The sequence below is a fragment of the Hemibagrus wyckioides genome, linkage group LG01 (genome assembly GCF_019097595.1).
Source record: "Hemibagrus wyckioides isolate EC202008001 linkage group LG01, SWU_Hwy_1.0, whole genome shotgun sequence".
Taxonomy (NCBI): Eukaryota; Metazoa; Chordata; class Actinopteri; order Siluriformes; family Bagridae; genus Hemibagrus; species Hemibagrus wyckioides.
The window spans coordinates 34,005,780-34,029,707 of NC_080710.1; the positions used below are offsets into that span (position 1 = coordinate 34,005,780).

The following is a 23,928-nucleotide window of genomic DNA, read 5'->3' on the forward strand; positions in this document are numbered from 1 at the left end:
TCAGAGGTCAGGGAAGAGATTCTACGTCTGCAGCAGGTTCTGAACGAACAGGCAGATGTGATCGAGAACCTTCGGGAGAGTGTGAGAAGGCTGGAAGATGAGAGAGATCACCTTACATGTCGCTGTCAGGAATTGGTTAATCAGATTGCAGAGGCAGACAGGGAGGTAGGAAAACTTCAGGCACAGCTAAAGACAGAAGAGACAGACTACTACTCTTTGGAAAGCTCATATGAGCGAGTTTCCAAGGAGTTTGCAAGAATCACTTGTGTTTTGCGAGAGAAGGAGGAGGAGGTCCGACAGACAAAGGAGACATATGAGAAGTTGATGAGACAAAAAGACCAGGATTTGAATGAAGCCCTTGTCAAGATGGCTGCTCTAGGCAGCAGTCTGGAGGAGACTGAACAGCGTCTGAAGGCAAAGGACGAGCTTCTTAGTCAGATTGGACCTAGAGAGGTGGAGCAGAAGTTGCAGGAGAAGCTGGTGGTAGCAGAGGACCGAATATCTGAACTGGAAGAACATCTCAATGCTTTGCGTTTGGGGTATGCAAACCTTAGACTGGAACGATGTGGCTCTCAGGAGGATGTCCTTGACACACTAGAAAAACAAGCAGAGCGTGATATATCCTTTTCTACCACTTCCTCTTTAACTCTTGCAAGAAGCAGCTCGGAGACTGAAGTGTCCTTTGCCAAACGGCAGAGGATCCGCTTCTCCAACATCCAGTGCCAAAAATACCACCAGTCTCAGAGAATCGAAAGGGTTCCACCAGATAACACATACCTATTTACTCTAGGGGAGCAGCAGGACCTTGTACCAGAAACAAGCCTAAACCTCACTGATGACACCATCCAGGACTTGTCCCAGGATATCAGCTTAGTAAGTGAGAACACATTTCAGTACTACAGTGATACAGAAAAATTTTTGTCCATCATCCATGCATTAGAGTCAAAGCTCCAGGTCACAGAAGAGAAGCTTAGAGATATGACATCAAAGAAGCAAAATGAAGAAGAGCAGCCTGGCATCAAAGGTTTGATGGAAGTATGCTGTGATGATACCTCTGCTGAACCAGACCAGGATGGTAAATCCCACTCTTGCTTGTATGGCACTGTACAGGATAGTGTCAACAATGAAGACTACAAGAAAGCCCTGGCTTTTGTGGAGTCCTGCAGGGTTAGGGTAAGGGAGATTCTTAACAGTCAGGCTGAAGAAGGAACAGTACAAGCACAAGTTCTCACCTTAGCTGAGATTGAGAAAGACTTGGTTAGTGCATCCTTGCACATTAGGCAAGTTGCTGCCCGATATGAAGATTCTGTCACCTGTCAGAGTGATGCCCATGCACCGTTGGATAAAAGCGCAGTTAAGTTTCTTGCAAGAATGTTAGCCTTTGAAGGGACTGTTTTGGAGAAAATGGCATTTTCTCTTCAAGATCCAAAATCAGAACTAATGCAAAGTCTTAGTGAGATAAACAAAGAATCCCAACAGGTTAAAATGAACCACCAGGATTGCCTTTCTGTGATTTACACTGACATTCTGACGAGGAAACTAAAATTACAGAGCATACTGATGAATGAGCTGAAAAATGAGCTGCACCAAGCACATACCTTTAGTGAACAGTCAGACAATTTGCAGACACTTGGTAAGAGTGTTTTTGATCAAAATACAATTCACAATGCTTGTATTAATGCAGAACTTGCGTTCTCTCTTCAGAACTTAAAGCACTCTTATCAAGATAGGTTTGAGGAACTGCAAAGAGACTTAGTCAAGGTAAAGGAAATCTTGCAGCAAAGGGATATAGTTGTGAGCGAAGCAGCCATGCCTCTCATCACTGAAAATGTTATCCAAGATGTTGGTGATAAAATTCATGCTGATACAGAGACCAATCTTTCTGAAATCAACCCTCCTGAACTTGCCCCTTATGCACAGCAGATTGAGAGGGAAGAAGCTCACACTCTTGCTCAAGAAATAATAGAAAGACACTTAGCTGGAATCATGCAATCATGTGTTACAGAATCAGTAGCATCGCTGGATACTAGGCAAGAGAGTCTCATTACTGAGCTAAAGAGACAAACAGAGGTCCTTTACCACATGTCTGAGCAGCTGGAGAAGGCATGTGAGGAGGATAACAGCTCTGTCCTTGGTAGACTTGCAGATCAACTTCAAGCAGTGTTAGGACCCAGAGACACCGGCGTCCTGGCGTGCAACTCTCTCAGCATGCATGAGGCTCTGATTCAAGTGCAGGTAGCTTATGTTGCCTGTCGACTGCGAGCTGAACATGAGAGGGAGCTTTCACTCTGCCAGGAGACTAGCCACAATATGGCCACCTTGGTCCAGGAGCATGCCCAGCATGTAGCAGCTATCCACCAGCGTTTCCAAAGTAGCCTGGAAGAGGAACGGATTCAGTACTTCAAAACGATAAACTCCATTCAGGAGGAAAATGAAACTCTACGAGAGGAGGCAGCAAAGCAGCTTAAGGAGATGGGCAGACAACAGGAGCAGATTGTACAAATGGAAAAAGCTTTCCAGAGGGAGGTGCAGGAGATGAAAAGAATGCATGCAGAAGAACTGGGTCGCACACAGCAGGAACGAGCAACCAGTGAGCTAGCGTTAATCGAACGTGCTGAAAACACACAAGAGAAGCTGGAAAACTTACTGCAGGAAGTTGAAGGAGCTGAGTTGAGGCACAAGGAACACATATGCAAGCTGGAGCATGATCTCCGTGGGAAGGTTCAGGAACTGGAAAACGTTCATCAGGAAGAAATCCAGAAACTTCATGACCGGTACAGTCAGACTATTCGCACTCTCGGAGAGAGATTAGAGACAATAGCAGATGATACACATCATCCTTCCACAACAGAGGCACAAGGGGAAGGTCATTTGGAGGAGGAGGAGAAGGGGCATGAACCGGAGGCCAGCAGGGACTCAATGTCACTGCTGAGGAGCCGAGTGCAGGAGCTGGAGCTGCAGATGATGAACATGCGTGATGAACTGGAGAACAAACCACCAGATGGAGACATGGCCAGTCTACGAGAAAAGTACCAGAAAGACTTCGACAGTCTTAAGGTTCACACCACCACTTTAAACCATTTCAAACAAGTCACCTACATATAGATGGTTTGTGAAGGTTGCATCACCTGTAGAGTTTTGTTTCCTCGTGTTGTAGCAGTCAGTAAAAGCTAGATTCAGTCAGTAAAAGCTAGATAGTTGGCAATGATTACTTACTCTAAACATGTTTATATTCCAGTAAACATCACAAACACCTTCATCACAACTGTGAATGAGTAGATGTGTAAACAATAAGGCTAGTGAGAAAGAGGTGAGAGCAGTGATCAGGGGGCGTGGTCAGGGTGGAGCTAGAATCCAAGTAGTCTAAGGAAGTACATAGAGATGAGGAGTCACATTTTTATCTGTGACCATTTAGTCTTAGATCTTTAGCAGCAAGACCTACCTAAATTTAGTGTAGAGTTCTTATTTCATAATTTCATATAAATTAATTTTTTATTTTATAATCTGGAGATATCTTCTTCAAAATACCCAAAATATGTATGTGTATATAATATATAAAAATGTTCACTTACATCTGGACACATGACACCAAACTGCATGCTGTATTGTCTTCTACTACTACTGTTACTACTACTACTACTACTACTACTAATAAGTTTGGGGTTGTGGATGATTGAGAGCATGGCCTATGAAATGTCAACACTGGATAGTAATTAACGTATAAGAAATAGTATTACTATATTTACAAACTGTAGTGTGATTACATTGGGGGAAAAAACAAGTGTTTTCTTTAAATAAAATAACTGTAGAATATAAAATCACTCCAGCTTGTGTTTTCAGGCTTCAGGTCAAAGTCTTTATAATGAAAGGTTAAAGTCTTTATAATGAAATAAATTGTGTGTACAGAAATGAAGAACTCACACTTCCGGGAACACAGCCCGGTCTTTACCTTGTGATTATTCAGTATTTATGTTGATTTATATTTAATTATTTCTAGATCAAGTGACAGTTTTGACAGATTTTATTTTCAACAGAATTCCTATTTTCCAAATGTAGAACCCACAGAACACAGCTGTCCTCCTGAGGGACTTTATCTCTGGAGGAGTAGAAGTAGAACTTCCATGTTCATTATCATGTTATTCTAACTGATTATTGGCTAGTGTATGTGTGTGTGTATATAGGTGTCTGTATGTAGATGTGTGTGTGTGTGTGTTCTTGCAGGAGACGTGTGAGCGTGGGTTTGCAGCGATGGAGGAAACTCATCAGAAGGTGATTGAGGATCTTCAGCGTCAGCATCAGCGTGAAATTAACAAGCTCCTGGAGGAGAGAGAGAGACTGCTGGAGGAAGAGACCAACGCCACCATCGCTGGTATCTAATCATAACAACTTAATAACCAGATACTGGAATAAGAACACTCCCCTCAGCAGTCTCTCTTTATTCTCTCTCTTCAGCTATAAACAGTCATCCCCTCAGCAGTCTCTCTTTATTCTCTCTCTCTTCAGCTGTAAACAGTCATCCCCTCAGCAGTCTCTCTTTATTCTCTCTCTCTTCAGCTGTAAACAGTCATCCCCTCAGCAGTCTCTCTTTATTCTCTCTCTTCAGCTATAAACAGTCATCCCCTCAGCAGTCTCTCTTTATTCTCTCTCTCTTCAGCTATAAACACTCGTCCCCTCAGCAGTCTCTCTTTATTCTTTCTCTAGAGTTCCTCTGTCCTGAAGATGTTCCAGCTTCACAGCACTGACACTGGAGACTCCTTCACCACATCACACACACACACACACACTTCTCCTCACGAGAATCTTTACATTTTGATTACTCACACTAGTGGTTTATAGATGTCACAGTAAGACCATTTTTAGGTGCTGTTTATAACTAGTGTTCTGATAAACTACTACAGATTCAGATTAATTGTGTGTGTGTGTGTGTGTGTGTGTGTGTGTGTGTGTGTGTGTGTAGCGATTGAGGCAATGAAAAATGCTCACCGTGAAGAATTGGAGAAAACTCAGCGAGCGCAGCTGAGTGGAGTTAGTGCAGACATCGAACAACTGCGCATGCAGTACGAGTGAGTACACACACCTGATACATCTTATAAAAACAATCCTTTAGATTTTTCTTTACAGTCAAGACCCTGAGATCATCACTTCTGTGTGTCACTGTGTGTCACTGTGTGTCACTGTGTGTTACTGTGTCACTGTGTGTTACTGTGTGTTACTGTGTGTCACTGTGTGTTACTGTGTCACTGTGTGTCACTGTGTGTCACTGTGTGTTACTGTGTGTCACTGTGTGTTACTGTGTCACTGTGTGTCACTGTGTGTTACTGTCACTGTGTGTCACTGTGTGTTACTGTGTGTCACTGTGTGTTACTGTGTCACTGTGTGTTACTGTGTCACTGTGTGTCACTGTGTGTTACTGTGTGTCACTGTGTGTTACTGTGTCACTGTGTGTTACTGTGTCACTGTGTGTCACTGTGTGTCACTGTGTGTCACTGTGTGTCACTGTGTGTCACTGTGTGTTACTGTGTGTCACTGTGTGTCACTGTGTGTCACTGTGTGTTACTGTGTCACTGTGTGTCACTGTGTCACTGTGTGTCACTGTGTGTTACTGTGTGTCACTGTGTGTTACTGTGTGTCACTGTGTGTTACTGTGTCACTGTGTGTCACTGTGTGTCACTGTGTGTCACTGTGTCACTGTGTGTCACTGTGTGTTACTGTGTGTCACTGTGTGTTACTGTGTCACTGTGTGTCACTGTGTGTTACTGTGTGTTACTGTGTGTCACTGTGTGTTACTGTGTCACTGTGTGTCACTGTGTGTCACTGTGTGTCACTGTGTGTCACTGTGTGTCACTGTGTGTCACTGTGTGTTACTGTGTGTCACTGTGTGTTACTGTGTCACTGTGTGTCACTGTGTGTCACTGTGTGTTACTGTGTGTCACTGTGTGTTACTGTGTCACTGTGTGTCACTGTGTGTCACTGTGTGTCACTGTGTGTTACTGTGTGTCACTGTGTGTTACTGTGTCACTGTGTGTCACTGTGTGTCACTGTGTGTCACTGTGTCACTGTGTGTCACTGTGTGTTACTGTGTGTTACTGTGTCACTGTGTGTTACTGTGTGTTACTGTGTCACTGTGTGTTACTGTGTGTTACTGTGTCACTGTGTGTTACTGTGTGTTACTGTGTCACTGTGTGTTACTGTGTGTCACTGTGTGTCACTGTGTGTCACTGTGTGTTACTGTGTCACTGTGTGTTACTGTGTGTTACTGTGTCACTGTGTCACTGTGTGTTACTGTGTCACTGTGTGTCACTGTGTGTTACTGTGTCACTGTGTGTCACTGTGTCACTGTGTGTCACTGTGTCACTGTGTGTCACTGTGTGTCACTGTGTGTTACTGTGTCACTGTGTGTTACTGTGTGTCACTGTGTGTCACTGTGTGTTACTGTGTCACTGTGTGTTACTGTGTGTTACTGTGTCACTGTGTGTCACTGTGTGTCACTGTGTGTCACTGTGTGTCACTGTGTGTTACTGTGTCACTGTGTGTTACTGTGTCACTGTGTGTCACTGTGTGTCACTGTGTGTCACTGTGTGTCACTGTGTCACTGTGTGTCACTGTGTGTCACTGTGTGTTACTGTGTCACTGTGTGTCACTGTGTGTTACTGTGTGTTACTGTGTGTCACTGTGTGTCACTGTGTGTCACTGTGTGTTACTGTGTCACTGTGTGTCACTGTGTGTTACTGTGTGTCACTGTGTGTTACTGTGTGTTACTGTGTGTCACTGTGTGTCACTGTGTGTTACTGTGTCACTGTGTGTTACTGTGTCACTGTGTGTCACTGTGTGTCACTGTGTGTCACTGTGTGTTACTGTGTCACTGTGTCACTGTGTGTTACTGTGTGTCACTGTGTGTCACTGTGTGTTACTGTGTGTCACTGTGTGTCACTGTGTCACTGTGTGTCACTGTGTGTCACTGTGTGTTACTGTGTCACTGTGTGTCACTGTGTGTCACTGTGTGTCACTGTGTGTCACTGTGTCACTGTGTGTCACTGTGTCACTGTGTGTCACTGTGTGTTACTGTGTCACTGTGTGTTACTGTGTGTCACTGTGTGTCACTGTGTGTTACTGTGTCACTGTGTGTTACTGTGTGTTACTGTGTGTCACTGTGTGTCACTGTGTGTTACTGTGTCACTGTGTGTTACTGTGTCACTGTGTGTTACTGTGTGTTACTGTGTGTCACTGTGTGTTACTGTGTCACTGTGTGTCACTGTGTGTTACTGTGTGTCACTGTGTCACTGTGTGTCACTGTGTGTCACTGTGTCACTGTGTGTCACTGTGTGTTACTGTGTCACTGTGTGTTACTGTCACTGTGTGTTACTGTGTGTCACTGTGTGTCACTGTGTCACTGTGTGTCACTGTGTGTTACTGTGTCACTGTGTGTCACTGTGTGTCACTGTGTGTCACTGTGTCACTGTGTGTCACTGTGTGTCACTGTGTCACTGTGTGTCACTGTGTATCACTGTGTTACTGTGTCACTGTGTGTCACTGTGTTACTGTGTGTCACTGTGTGTCACTGTGTGTTACTGTGTCACTGTGTGTCACTGTCACTGTGTGTTACTGTGTGTCACTGTGTGTCACTGTGTCACTGTGTGTCACTGTGTGTTACTGTGTCACTGTGTGTCACTGTGTGTCACTGTGTGTCACTGTGTCACTGTGTGTCACTGTGTGTCACTGTGTCACTGTGTGTCACTGTGTGTCACTGTGTTACTGTGTCACTGTGTGTCACTGTGTTACTGTGTGTCACTGTGTGTCACTGTGTGTCACTGTGTTACTGTGTGTCACTGTGTTACTGTGTGTCACTGTGTGTCACTGTGTCACTGTGTGTCACTGTGTGTCACTGTGTTACTGTGTCACTGTGTGTCACTGTGTTACTGTGTGTCACTGTGTGTTACTGTGTGTCACTGTGTCACTGTGTGTCACTGTGTCACTGTCACTGTGTGTCACTGTGTGTCACTGTGTGTCACTGTGTTACTGTGTGTCACTGTGTGTTACTGTGTCACTGTGTGTCACTGTGTGTTACTGTGTCACTGTGTGTCACTGTGTCACTGTGTGTCACTGTCAGTGTGTCACTGTGTGTTACTGTGTGTCACTGTGTCACTGTGTGTCACTGTGTCACTGTCACTGTGTGTCACTGTGTGTCACTGTGTGTCACTGTGTTACTGTGTGTCACTGTGTGTTACTGTGTCACTGTGTGTCACTGTGTGTTACTGTGTCACTGTGTGTCACTGTGTGTCACTGTGTGTCACTGTGTGTTACTGTGTCACTGTGTTACTGTGTGTCACTGTGTGTCACTGTGTGTCACTGTGTTACTGTGTCACTGTGTCACTGTGTGTCACTGTGTGTCACTGTGTTACTGTGTGTCACTGTGTTACTGTGTCACTGTGTGTCACTGTGTGTCACTGTGTTACTGTGTGTCACTGTGTGTCACTGTGTCACTGTCACTGTGTGTCACTGTGTCACTGTCACTGTGTGTCACTGTGTGTCACTGTGTTACTGTGTGTCAGTGTCACTGTGTGTCACTGTGTGTCACTGTGTTACTGTGTGTCACTGTGTCACTGTGTGTCACTGTCACTGTGTGTTACTGTGTCACTGTGTCACTGTGTCACTTTGTGTTACTGTGTCACTGTGTGTCACTGTGTCACTGTTACTGTGTGTCACTGTGTTACTGTGTGTCACTGTGTCACTGTTACTGTGTGTCACTGTTACTGTGTCTCACTGTGTTACTGTGTGTCACTGTGTCACTGTTACTGTTACTGTGTGTCACTGTTACTGTGTCTCACTGTGTCTCACTGTGTTACTGTGTCACTGTGTGTTACTGTGTGTCACTGTTACTGTGTGTTACTGTGTGTCACTGTCACTGTGTGTCACTGTGTGTCACTGTGTGTCACTGTGTTACTGTGTGTCACTGTTACTGTGTCAGTGTTACTGTGTGTCACTGTGTGTCACTGTGTTACTGTGTGTCACTGTGTGTCACTGTGTGTCACTGTGTCACTGTTACTGTGTCACTGTTACTGTGTGTCACTGTGTGTTACTGTGTCACTGTTACTGTGTCACTGTTACTGTGTGTCACTGTCACTGTGTGTTACTGTGTGTCACTGTGTGTCACTGTGTTACTGTGTGTCACTGTGTGTCACTGTGTTACTGTGTGTCACTGTGTGTTACTGTGTCACTGTTACTGTGTGTCACTGTGTGTCACTGTGTCACTGTGTGTCACTGTGTGTTACTGTGTCACTGTTACTGTGTGTCACTGTGTGTTACTGTGTCACTGTGTGTCACTGTGTTACTGTGTGTCACTGTTACTGTGTGTCACTGTGTGTCACTGTTACTGTGTGTCACTGTGTCACTGTTACTGTGTCACTGTTACTGTGTGTCACTGTGTGTTACTGTTACTGTGTGTCACTGTGTGTTACTGTGTCACTGTTACTGTGTCACTGTTACTGTGTGTCACTGTGTGTCACTGTTACTGTGTCACTGTTACTGTGTGTCACTGTTACTGTGTGTCACTGTGTGTCACTGTGTTACTGTGTGTCACTGTTACTGTGTGTCACTGTTACTGTGTGTCACTGTGTGTTACTGTGTTACTGTGTGTCACTGTGTGTTACTGTGTCACTGTTACTGTGTCACTGTTACTGTGTGTCACTGTGTGTTATTGTGTCACTGTTACTGTGTCACTGTTACTGTGTGTCACTGTCACTGTGTGTTACTGTGTGTCACTGTGTGTCACTGTGTTACTGTGTGTCACTGTGTGTCACTGTGTGTTACTGTGTCACTGTTACTGTGTGTCACTGTGTGTTACTGTGTCACTGTGTGTCACTGTGTGTCTGTGTCACTGTGTGTCACTGTGTGTCACTGTGTGTTACTGTGTGTCACTGTCACTGTGTGTCACTGTCACTGTGTGTCACTGTGTGTCTGTGTGTCACTGTCACTGTGTGTCACTGTCACTGTGTGTCACTGTGTGTCTGTGTGTCACTGTCACTGTGTGTCACTGTGTGTCACTGTGTGTTACTGTGTGTCACTGTGTGTTACTGTTTGTTACTGTGTGTCACTGTTACTGTGTCTCACTGTGTGTCACTGTGTGTCTGTGTGTCACTGTGTCACTGTCACTGTGTGTCACTGTGTCACTGTCACTGTGTGTCACTGTGTCACTGTGTGTCACTGTGTGTCACTGTGTCACTGTGTCACTGTGTGTCACTGTGTCACTGTGTGTCACTGTGTCACTGTGTGTCACTGTGTTACTGTGTGTCACTGTTACTGTGTGTCACTGTGTCAGTTACTGTGTGTCACTGTGTCACTGTGTGTCACTGTTACTGTGTGTCACTGTTACTGTGTGTCACTGTTACTGTGTGTCACTGTGTGTCACTGTTACTGTGTCACTGTGTGTCACTGTGTGTCACTGTGTGTCACTGTGTGTCACTGTGTCACTGTTACTGTGTGTCACTGTGTTACTGTTACTGTGTGTCACTGTGTCACTGTTACTGTGTGTCACTGTGTTACTGTTACTGTGTGTCACTGTGTCACTGTTACTGTGTGTCACTGTGTTACTGTTACTGTGTGTCACTGTGTCACTGTTACTGTGTGTCACTGTGTCACTGTTACTGTGTGTCACTGTTACTGTGTGTCACTGTTACTGTGTGTCACTGTTACAGTGTGTCACTGTTACTGTGTCACTGTTACTGTGTGTCACTGTTAGTGTGTCACTGTTACTGTTACTGTGTGTCACTGTGTTACTGTGTGTCACTGTGTTACTGTGTGTCACTGTTACTGTGTGTCACTGTTACAGTGTGTCACTGTTACTGTGTCACTGTTACTGTGTGTCACTGTTAGTGTGTCACTGTTACTGTTACTGTGTGTCACTGTGTTACTGTGTGTCACTGTGTTACTGTGTGTCACTGTTACTGTGTGTTACTGTGTGTCACTGTGTTACTGTGTGTCACTGTTACTGTGTGTTACTGTGTGTCACTGTGTTACTGTGTGTCACTGTGTTACTGTGTGTCACTGTTACTGTGTGTTACTGTGTGTCACTGTGTTACTGTGTGTCACTGTGTTACTGTGTGTCACTGTGTTACTGTGTGTCACTGTTACTGTGTGTCACTGTTACAGTGTGTCACTGTTACTGTGTCACTGTTACTGTGTGTCACTGTTAGTGTGTCACTGTTACTGTTACTGTGTGTCACTGTGTTACTGTGTGTCACTGTGTTACTGTGTGTCACTGTTACTGTGTGTTACTGTGTGTCACTGTGTTACTGTGTGTCACTGTGTTACTGTGTGTCACTGTTACTGTGTGTCACTGTTACAGTGTGTCACTGTTACTGTGTCACTGTTACTGTGTGTCACTGTTAGTGTGTCACTGTTACTGTGTGTCACTGTGTTACTGTGTGTCACTGTGTTACTGTGTGTCACTGTTACTGTGTGTTACTGTGTGTCACTGTGTTACTGTGTGTCACTGTTACTGTGTGTCACTGTGTTACTGTGTGTTACTGTGTGTCACTGTTACTGTGTGTCACTGTGTTACTGTGTGTCACTGTCACTGTGTGTCACTGTGTGTCACTGTTACTGTGTGTTACTGTGTGTCACTGTGTGTCACTGTTACTGTGTCACTGTGTGTCACTGTGTGTCACTGTGTTACTGTGTGTCACTGTGTTACTGTGTGTCACTGTTACTGTGTGTCACTGTGTTACTGTTACTGTGTGTCACTGTGTCACTGTTACTGTGTGTCACTGTTACTGTGTGTCACTGTTAGTGTGTCACTGTTACTGTTACTGTGTGTCACTGTGTTACTGTGTGTCACTGTGTTACTGTGTGTCACTGTTACTGTGTGTTACTGTGTCACTGTGTTACTGTGTGTCACTGTTACTGTGTGTCACTGTGTTACTGTGTGTCACTGTGTTACTGTGTGTCAGTTACTGTGTGTCACTGTGTGTCACTGTTACTGTGTGTTACTGTGTGTCACTGTGTTACTGTGTGTCACTGTGTTACTGTGTGTCACTGTGTTACTGTGTGTCACTGTTACTGTGTGTCACTGTTACTGTGTGTCACTGTGTTACTGTGTGTCACTGTGTTACTGTGTGTCACTGTTACTGTGTGTCACTGTTACTGTGTGTCACTGTTACTGTGTGTCACTGTGTTACTGTGTGTCACTGTTACTGTGTGTCACTGTGTTACTGTGCGTCACTGTTACTGTGTGTCACTGTGTTACTGTGTGTCACTGTTACTGTGTGTCACTGTGTTACTGTGCGTCACTGTTACTGTGCGTCACTGTTACTGTGTGTCACTGTTACTGTGTGTCACTGTGTTACTGTGTGTCACTGTTACTGTGTGTCACTGTGTTACTGTGCGTCACTGTTACTGTGCGTCACTGTTACTGTGTGTCACTGTGTGTTACTGTGTCACTGTTACTGTGTGTCACTGTGTTACTGTGCGTCACTGTTACTGTGCGTCACTGTTACTGTGTGTCACTGTTACTGTGTGTCACTGTGTTACTGTGTGTCACTGTTACTGTGTGTCACTGTGTTACTGTGCGTCACTGTTACTGTGCGTCACTGTTACTGTGTGTCACTGTGTTACTGTGTGTCACTGTGTTACTGTGTGTCACTGTGTTACTGTGTGTCACTGTTACTGTGTGTCACTGTGTTACTGTGTGTCACTGTCACTGTGTCACTGTGTGTCACTGTGTTACTGTGTGTCACTGTGTGTTACTGTGTGTCACTGTCACTGTGTGTCACTGTGTGTCACTGTTACTGTGTGTCACTGTTACTGTGTGTCACTGTGTGTTACTGTGTGTCACTGTGTGTCACTGTGTCACTGTGTGTCACTGTGTCACTGTGTGTCACTGTGTTACTGTGTGTCACTGTGTTACTGTGTGTCACTGTGTTAGTGTGTCACTGTGTTACTGTGTGTCACTGTTACTGTGTGTCACTGTGTGTCACTGTCACTGTGTGTCACTGTGTGTTACTGTGTGTCTGTGTGTCACTGTCACTGTGTGTCACTGTCACTGTGTGTCACTGTGTGTCTGTGTGTCACTGTCACTGTGTGTCACTGTGTGTCACTGTCACTGTGTGTCACTGTCACTGTGTGTCACTGTTACTGTGTGTCACTGTGTGTCACTGTGTGTCACTGTCACTGTGTGTCACTGTCACTGTGTGTCACTGTGTGTCACTGTTACTGTGTGTCACTGTCACTGTGTGTCACTGTGTGTCACTGTTACTGTGTGTCACTGTGTGTTACTGTGTGTCACTGTTACTGTGTGTCACTGTTACTGTGTGTCACTGTGTGTTACTGTGTCACTGTTACTGTGTGTCACTGTTACTGTGTGTCACTGTTACTGTGTGTCACTGTTACTGTGTGTCACTGTGTGTTACTGTGTCACTGTTACTGTGTGTCACTGCTACTGTGTGTCACTGTGTGTTACTGTGTGTCACTGTTACTGTGCGTCTCTGTTACTGTGTGTCACTGTGTTACTGTGTGTCACTGTGTTACTGTGTGTCACTGTGTTACTGTGTGTCACTGTTACTGTGTGTCACTGTGTTACTGTGTGTCACTGTTACTGTGTGTCACTGTGTGTTACTGTGTGTCACTGTTACTGTGTGTCACTGTCACTGTGTGTTACTGTGTGTCACTGTTACTGTGTGTCACTGTTACTGTGTGTCACTGTGTGTCACTGTTACTGTGTGTCACTGTGTTACTGTGTGTCACTGTGTTACTGTGTGTCACTGTTACTGTGTGTCACTGTGTGTTACTGTGTGTCACTGTTACTGTGTGTCACTGTCACTGTGTGTTACTGTGTGTCACTGTTACTGTGTGTCACTGTTACTGTGTGTCACTGTGTGTCACTGTTACTGTGTGTCACTGTCACTGTGTGTCACTGTGTCTCACTGTGTCTCACTGTGTGTCACTGTCACTGTGTCTCACTGTGTCTCACTGTGTCTCACTGTGTCTCACTGTGTGTCACTGTGTGTCACTGTGTGTCACTGTTACTGTGTGTCACTGTGTGTCACTGTCACTGTGTGTCACTGTCACTGTGTGTCACTGTGTCTCACTGTGTGTCACTGTCACTGTGTGTCACTGTGTGTCACTGTCACTGTGTGTCACTGTGTCTCACTGTGTGTCACTGTGTGTCACTGTCACTGTGTGTCACTGTCACTGTGTGTCACTGTCACTGTGTGTCACTGTGTGTCACTGTTACTGTGTGTCACTGTGTGTCACTGTGTGTCACTGTTACTGTGTGTCACTATGTCACTGTGTGTTTGTTTATTTTAGTTTCTGTGTTTTTGTTCATATTCCTTTGTATGTATATTTTTGTGTGTGTGTAGGGAGGAGCTACAGTCAATCCATCGTGAGTTGGAGGTGTTGTCAGAGCAGTACTCTCAGAAATGTCTGGAGAACACACACCTCGCTCAGGCACTAGAGGCTGAGAGACAGGCACTGCAGCAGTGTCAGAGAGAGAATCAACAACTACACACGCACAACCAGGTACACACACACACACACACACACACACACACTGCAGCAGTGTCAGAGAGAGAATCAACAACTACACACGCACAACCAGGTACACACACACACACACACACACTGCAGCAGTGTCAGAGAGAATCAACAACTACACACGCACAACCAGGTACACACACACACACACACACACACACACACACTGCAGCAGTGTCAGAGAGAGAATCAACAACTACACACGCACAACCAGGTACACACACACACACACTGCAGCAGTGTCAGAGAGAGAATCAACAACTACGCACACACAACCAGGTACACACACACACACACTGCAGCAGTGTCAGAGAGAGAATCAACAACTACACACACAACCAGGTACACACACACACACACACACTGCAGCAGTGTCAGAGAGAGAATCAACAACTACACACACACAACCAGGTACACACACACACACACACACACACACACTGCAGCAGTGTCAGAGAGAGAATCAACAACTACACACACACAACCAGGTACACACACACACACACACACACACACACACTGCAGCAGTGTCAGAGAGAGAATCAACAACTACACATGCACAACCAGGTACACACACACACACACACACTGCAGCAGTGTCAGAGAGAGAATCAACAACTACACACACAACCAGGTACACACACACACACACACACACACACACTGCAGCAGTGTCAGAGAGAGAATCAACAACTACACACACACAACCAGGTACACACACACACACACACTGCAGCAGTGTCAGAGAGAGAATCAACAACTACACACACACAACCAGGTACACACACACACACACACACACACACACTGCAGCAGTGTCAGAGAGAGAATCAACAACTACACACACAACCAGGTACACACACACACACACACACACTGCAGCAGTGTCAGAGAGAGAATCAACAACTACACACACAACCAGGTACACACACACACACACACACTGCAGCAGTGTCAGAGAGAGAATCAACAACTACACACGCACAACCAGGTACACACACACACACACACACTGCAGCAGTGTCAGAGAGAGAATCAACAACTACACACACAACCAGGTACACACACACACACACACACACACACACACTGCAGCAGTGTCAGAGAGAGAATCAACAACTACACACACACAACCAGGTACACACACACACACACACTGCAGCAGTGTCAGAGAGAGAATCAACAACTACACACACAACCAGGTACACACACACACACACACACTGCAGCAGTGTCAGAGAGAGAATCAACAACTACACACACAACCAGGTACACACACACACACACACACACACTGCAGCAGTGTCAGAGAGAGAATAAACAACTACACACACAACCAGGTACACACACACACACACACACACACACTGCAGCAGTGTCAGAGAGAGAATCAACAACTACACACGCACAACCAGGTACACACACACACACACACACACACACACACACTGCAGCAGTGTCAGAGAGAGAATCAACAACTACACACGCACAACCAGGTACACACACACACACACACTGCAGCAGTGTCAGAGAGAGAATCAACAACTACACACGCACAACCAGGTACACACACACACACACACACACACACACACACTGCAGCAGTGTCAGAGAGAGAATCAACAACTACACACACACAACCAGGTACACACACACACACACACTGCAGCAGTGTCAGAGAGAGAATCAACAACTACACACGCACAACCAGGTACACACACACACACACACACACACACACACACTGCAGCAGTGTCAGAGAGAGAATCAACAACTACACACGCACAACCAGGTACACACACACACACACACACACACTGCAGCAGTGTCAGAGAGAGAATCAACAACTACACACACACAACCAGGTACACACACACACACACACACACTGCAGCAGTGTCAGAGAGAGAATCAACAACTACACACACAACCAGGTACACACACACACACACACACTGCAGCAGTGTCAGAGAGAGAATCAACAACTACACACACAACCAGGTACACACACACACACACACACACACTGCAGCAGTGTCAGAGAGAGAATCAACAACTACACACGCACAACCAGGTACACACACACACACACACACACTGCAGCAGTGTCAGAGAGAGAATCAACAACTACACACACAACCAGGTACACACACACACACACTGCAGCAGTGTCAGAGAGAGAATCAACAACTACACACACAACCAGGTACACACACACACACACTGCAGCAGTGTCAGAGAGAGAATCAACAACTACACACGCACAACCAGGTACACACACACACACACACACACACACACACTGCAGCAGTGTCAGAGAGAGAATCAACAACTACACACACACAACCAGGTACACACACACACACACACACACACACACACACTGCAGCAGTGTCAGAGAGAGAATCAACAACTACACACACACAACCAGGTACACACACACACACACACACACTGCAGCAGTGTCAGAGAGAGAATCAACAACTACACACACACAACCAGGTACACACACACACACACACACACACACTGCAGCAGTGTCAGAGAGAGAATCAACAACTACACACACACAACCAGGTACACACACACACACACACACACACACTGCAGCAGTGTCAGAGAGAGAATAAACAACTACACACACAACCAGGTACACACACACACACACACACTGCAGCAGTGTCAGAGAGAGAATCAACAACTACACACACACAACCAGGTACACACACACACACACACACACACACTGCAGCAGTGTCAGAGAGAGAATCAACAACTACACACGCACAACCAGGTACACACACACACACACACACACACACTGCAGCAGTGTCAGAGAGAGAATCAACAACTACACACGCACAACCAGGTACACACACACACACACACACACACACTGCAGCAGTGTCAGAGAGAGAATCAACAACTACACACACACAACCAGGTACACACACACACACACTGCAGCAGTGTCAGAGAGAGAATCAACAACTACACACACACAACCAGGTACACACACACACACACACACACTGCAGCAGTGTCAGAGAGAGAATCAACAACTACACACACACAACCAGGTACACACACACACACACACACACACTGCAGCAGTGTCAGAGAGAGAATCAACAACTACACACACACAACCAGGTACACACACACACACACACACACTGCAGCAGTGTCAGAGAGAGAATCAACAACTACACACACACAACCAGGTACACACACACACACACACACTGCAGCAGTGTCAGAGAGAGAATCAACAACTACACACACAACCAGGTACACACACACACACACACACACACACACTGCAGCAGTGTCAGAGAGAGAATCAACAACTACACACACACAACCAGGTACACACACACACACACTGCAGCAGTGTCAGAGAGAGAATCAACAACTACACACACACAACCAGGTACACACACACACACACACACTGCAGCAGTGTCAGAGAGAGAATCAACAACTACACACACACAACCAGGTACACACACACACACACACACACACACACTGCAGCAGTGTCAGAGAGAGAATCAACAACTACACACACACAACCAGGTACACACACACACACACTGCAGCAGTGTCAGAGAGAGAATCAACAACTACACACACACAACCAGGTACACACACACACACACACACTGCAGCAGTGTCATTGAGAGAATCAACAACTACACACACAACCAGGTACACACACACACACACACACTGCAGCAGTGTCAGAGAGAGAATCAACAACTACACACACACAACCAGGTACACACACACACACACTGCAGCAGTGTCATTGAGAGAATCAACAACTACACACACAACCAGGTACACACACACACACACACACACACTGCAGCAGTGTCAGAGAGAGAATCAACAACTACACACGCACAACCAGGTACACACACACACACACACACACTGCAGCAGTGTCAGAGAGAGAATCAACAACTACACACACACAACCAGGTACACACACACACACACACACACACACACACTGCAGCAGTGTCAGAGAGAGAATCAACAACTACACACACAACCAGGTACACACACACACACACACTGCAGCAGTGTCAGAGAGAGAATCAACAACTACACACACAACCAGGTACACACACACACTGCAGCAGTGTCAGAGAGAGAATCAACAACTACACACGCACAACCAGGTACACACACACACACACACACACACACACACACACTGCAGCAGTGTCAGAGAGAGAATCAACAACTACACACGCACAACCAGGTACACACACACACACACACACACACTGCAGCAGTGTCAGAGAGAGAATCAACAACTACACACACACAACCAGGTACACACACACACACACACACACTGCAGCAGTGTCAGAGAGAGAATCAACAACTACACACACAACCAGGTACACACACACACACACACACTGCAGCAGTGTCAGAGAGAGAATCAACAACTACACACACACAACCAGGTACACACACACACACACACACACACTGCAGCAGTGTCAGAGAGAGAATCAACAACTACACACACACAACCAGGTACACACACACACACACACACACTGCAGCAGTGTCAGAGAGAGAATCAACAACTACACACACAACCAGGTACACACACACACACACACACTGCAGCAGTGTCAGAGAGAGAATCAACAACTACACACACACAACCAGGTACACACACACACACACTGCAGCAGTGTCAGAGAGAGAATCAACAACTACACACGCACAACCAGGTACACACACACACACACACACACTGCAGCAGTGTCAGAGAGAGAATCAACAACTACACACACAACCAGGTACACACACACACACACACACTGCAGCAGTGTCAGAGAGAGAATAAACAACTACACACACAACCAGGTACACACACACACACACACACACACTGCAGCAGTGTCAGGGAGAGAATCAACAACTACACACACACAACCAGGTACACACACACACACACACACTGCAGCAGTGTCAGAGAGAGAATCAACAACTACACACACAACCAGGTACACACACACACACACACACTGCAGCAGTGTCAGAGAGAGAATAAACAACTACACACACAACCAGGTACACACACACACACACACACACACACACTGCAGCAGTGTCAGAGAGAGAATCAACAACTACACACACAACCAGGTACACACACACACACACTGCAGCAGTGTCAGAGAGAGAATCAACAACTACACACACACAACCAGGTACACACACACACACACACACACTGCAGCAGTGTCAGAGAGAATCAACAACTACACACACACAACCAGGTACACACACACACACACACACACACTGCAGCAGTGTCAGAGAGAATCAACAACTACACACACAACCAGGTACACACACACACACACACACACACACTGCAGCAGTGTCAGAGAGAATCAACAACTACACACACAACCAGGTACACACACACACACACACTGCAGCAGTGTCAGAGAGAGAATCAACAACTACACACACAACCAGGTACACACACACACACACACACACACACACACACTGCAGCAGTGTCAGAGAGAGAATCAACAACTACACACACAACCAGGTACACACACACACACACACACACACACACACACTGCAGCAGTGTCAGAGAGAGAATCAACAACTACACACACAACCAGGTACACACACACACACACACACACACACTGCAGCAGTGTCAGAGAGAGAATCAACAACTACACACACAACCAGGTACACACACACACACACTGCAGCAGTGTCAGAGAGAATCAACAACTACACACACACAACCAGGTACACACACACACACACTGCAGCAGTGTCAGAGAGAGAATCAACAACTACACACACACAACCAGGTACACACACACACACACTGCAGCAGTGTCAGAGAGAATCAACAACTACACACACACAACCAGGTACACACACACACACACTGCAGCAGTGTCAGAGAGAGAATCAACAACTACACACACACAACCAGGTACACACACACACACACTGCAGCAGTGTCAGAGAGAGAATCAACAACTACACACACACAACCAGGTACACACACACACACACTGCAGCAGTGTCAGAGAGAATCAACAACTACACACACAACCAGGTACACACACACACACACACACACTGCAGCAGTGTCAGAGAGAGAATCAACAACTACACACACACAACCAGGTACACACACACACACACACACACACTGCAGCAGTGTCAGAGAGAGAATCAACAACTACACACACACAACCAGGTACACACACACACACACACACACACTGCAGCAGTGTCAGAGAGAATCAACAACTACACACACAACCAGGTACACACACACACACACACACACTGCAGCAGTGTCAGAGAGAATCAACAACTACACACGCACAACCAGGTACACACACACACACACACACACACACTGCAGCAGTGTCAGAGAGAATCAACAACTACACACACAACCAGGTACACACACACACACACTGCAGCAGTGTCAGAGAGAATCAACAACTACACACGCACAACCAGGTACACACACACACACACACACACACACACACTGCAGCAGTGTCAGAGAGAATCAACAACTACACACGCACAACCAGGTACACACACACACACACACACACACACACACTGCAGCAGTGTCAGAGAGAATCAACAACTACACACACACAACCAGGTACACACACACACACACACACACACACACACACACTGCAGCAGTGTCAGAGAGAGAATCAACAACTACACACACAACCAGGTACACACACACACACACACACACACACACACTGCAGCAGTGTCAGAGAGAGAATCAACAACTACACACACAACCAGGTACACACACACACACACACACACTGCAGCAGTGTCAGAGAGAGAATCAACAACTACACACACAACCAGGTACACACACACACACACACACACACACACTGCAGCAGTGTCAGAGAGAGAATCAACAACTACACACACACAACCAGGTACACACACACACACACACACACACACTGCAGCAGTGTCAGAGAGAGAATCAACAACTACACACGCACAACCAGGTACACACACACACACACACACACACACACACACTGCAGCAGTGTCAGAGAGAGAATCAACAACTACACACACACAACCAGGTACACACACACACACACACACACACACACTGCAGCAGTGTCAGAGAGAGAATCAACAACTACACACACACAACCAGGTACACACACACACACACACACACTGCAGCAGTGTCAGAGAGAGAATCAACAACTACACACACACAACCAGGTACACACACACACACACACACACACACTGCAGCAGTGTCAGAGAGAGAATCAACAACTACACACACACAACCAGGTAGAAGTGCAGTCATAGAATAGAGTTCTAACAACTTTTGTTTGTGTGTGTGTGTGTGTGTGTGTTAGGAGCTGAATAACCGCCTCACAGTGGAGATCTCTCGCATGCGTTCCTGCTACAGTGGAGAGAAAACACCATCACCACTCACACAAGGCAAAGACCTCTACGAACTAGAGGTAAACAAACACATATTTTTTTGATACATAGGACATGCACATTTCTCACACACACACACTCAGTATGTACTGTGTTTTAGGTCCTGCTTCGTATAAAGGACTCAGAGATTCAGTATCTGAAACAGGAGATCAACTCACTGAAGGATGAGCTTCAGTCTGCACTGAGGGTAACACACTCACACACACACACAAACACACACACACTTGTGTTGCATTATGAGGACAAAAGTTACAGTCATGCTTTGTTTGGACATTACTCATACATATATCATATACATATATCTCATGATAAAAAGTTAAACCTTTGCTTTCTGCAGACTTTAGTGCACAGTCAGTATATAATATAAAGTATATATATATAATTTAGGGCTGGGCAACGATTAAAATTTTTAATCGCGATTAATCGCATGATTGTCATGAATTAACGCGCGTTAATGCTCTCTCTCTCTCTCTCTCTCTCTCTCTCTCTCTCTCTCGCTCTCTGTGTGTTCCGTGCCTTTCTCCGTGTTTGTTTATCTGCCCGTTCTATTTCTTTTCTGCTTCCTTTCAGCCCCGCGGCAGTCTTACGCTTATCCCAAATGCTCTCATTGGTTCTGACGCGTCATAACATTTATCCCAAGCCAATACAGATCAACATCCCGCCCCTCCCGTCACCCGTGGTTTGTCTGTGTGTGTATTCAGAGCTGCTGAGCAACAGACTTTTAAAATAATTTACAAAATAATAAAAACTGCGTTAATGCGTGATAAAATAATTGTCAGCTTTAATTAATTAATGAGATTTACCCAGCCCTAATATATTTACATATTTACATGTTTAAAAGTCTGATTATTCCCCAAGTGTGAAAATGGAGAATTTCACCCTGGTTCATCATGATGACTTCTAACAATTCTAACCTACTGAACTGCTGGGAAAACAAAATGACCAGCTTTAAAGAATTAGATGTTTACAGTGAGAAAAGCTATCATGTAACTGTATAACATCATCAAAGCATGATCTTCAGAAGAAATGAGGTGCAAGAACATATACTGAGGCTAAAATGTAGCTTTAAAAATATGTGTAAAAGTTTTCTGTGTAGCCTAAATCAAAACAATTCCATGTATTTTGGTAAAATATCTATTTTCCTAATGTAGATGTATATGACTGGAAGAAAACTACATTTTATCTGATGTGTTTATGCTAAAAACCACACGTGCTAAAATATGTGTATTATGTTGAAAGTGTTATTAGAAACATTATTTAAATGCACACACATTATATCATTATAATTATAACATCATGAGGACTTTAATATTTGTAGTGAGGACATTACTAGAAACTAGATTATTTGTTCAGAAACATTTCTATAATTGTTGTAGTTTTGCAGGTGAACACAAACATTAGAATTTAGGAGACACAAAGGCATAGTTAGGAAACAACTAGCAATAAAATTTTGTATTAATTTCACGTACGTCTAGTGGGGACCTCGCTCAAAACCAATTGTGCAGAAGGAACATTATGTAAACTTATTTTACATAAATATATATATGTGTGTGTGTGTGTGTGTGTGTGTGTGTGCAGGATAAGAAGTATGCATCTGATAAATATAAGGACATTTACACAGAGCTGAGCATCGTGAGAGCTAAAGCTGACTGTGACATCAGCAAACTGAGAGAGAAACTACTGGCTGCCACGGAAGCCCTCGGGGAAAGAGACACGCCTACACACACACCAGGATATGGTAAAGAATCTCCTCAGTGCTGTACACACACACACACACACACACACCTTTCATTTGTCTGCGCTTATTTGTCCATTACCTATAAATGACCTTCTGAGGAAATTCCCCACAATGTTAGAACT

At 45.3% G+C, this 23,928-nt stretch overlaps 1 protein-coding gene across 7 annotated transcripts in view; it reads left to right on the forward strand.

Annotated features, from left to right (window-relative positions):
- Nucleotides 1-23,928, forward strand: part of si:ch73-103b11.2 (protein outspread) — a 134,939-nt gene that overhangs the window by 82,227 nt on the left and 28,784 nt on the right. For 6 of the 7 annotated variants that reach the window (XM_058399904.1, XM_058399896.1, XM_058399870.1 and 3 more), the window contains 7 exons: nucleotides 1-3,057; nucleotides 4,222-4,369; nucleotides 4,958-5,063; nucleotides 14,355-14,514; nucleotides 21,981-22,088; nucleotides 22,169-22,255; nucleotides 23,647-23,806. The exon at nucleotides 1-3,057 is cut by the window's left edge and continues 741 nt beyond it. In XM_058399904.1, coding sequence (XP_058255887.1) covers nucleotides 1-3,057; nucleotides 4,222-4,369; nucleotides 4,958-5,063; nucleotides 14,355-14,514; nucleotides 21,981-22,088; nucleotides 22,169-22,255; nucleotides 23,647-23,806 — 3,826 coding nt within the window. The other variant, XM_058399921.1, reaches the window with a different exon arrangement.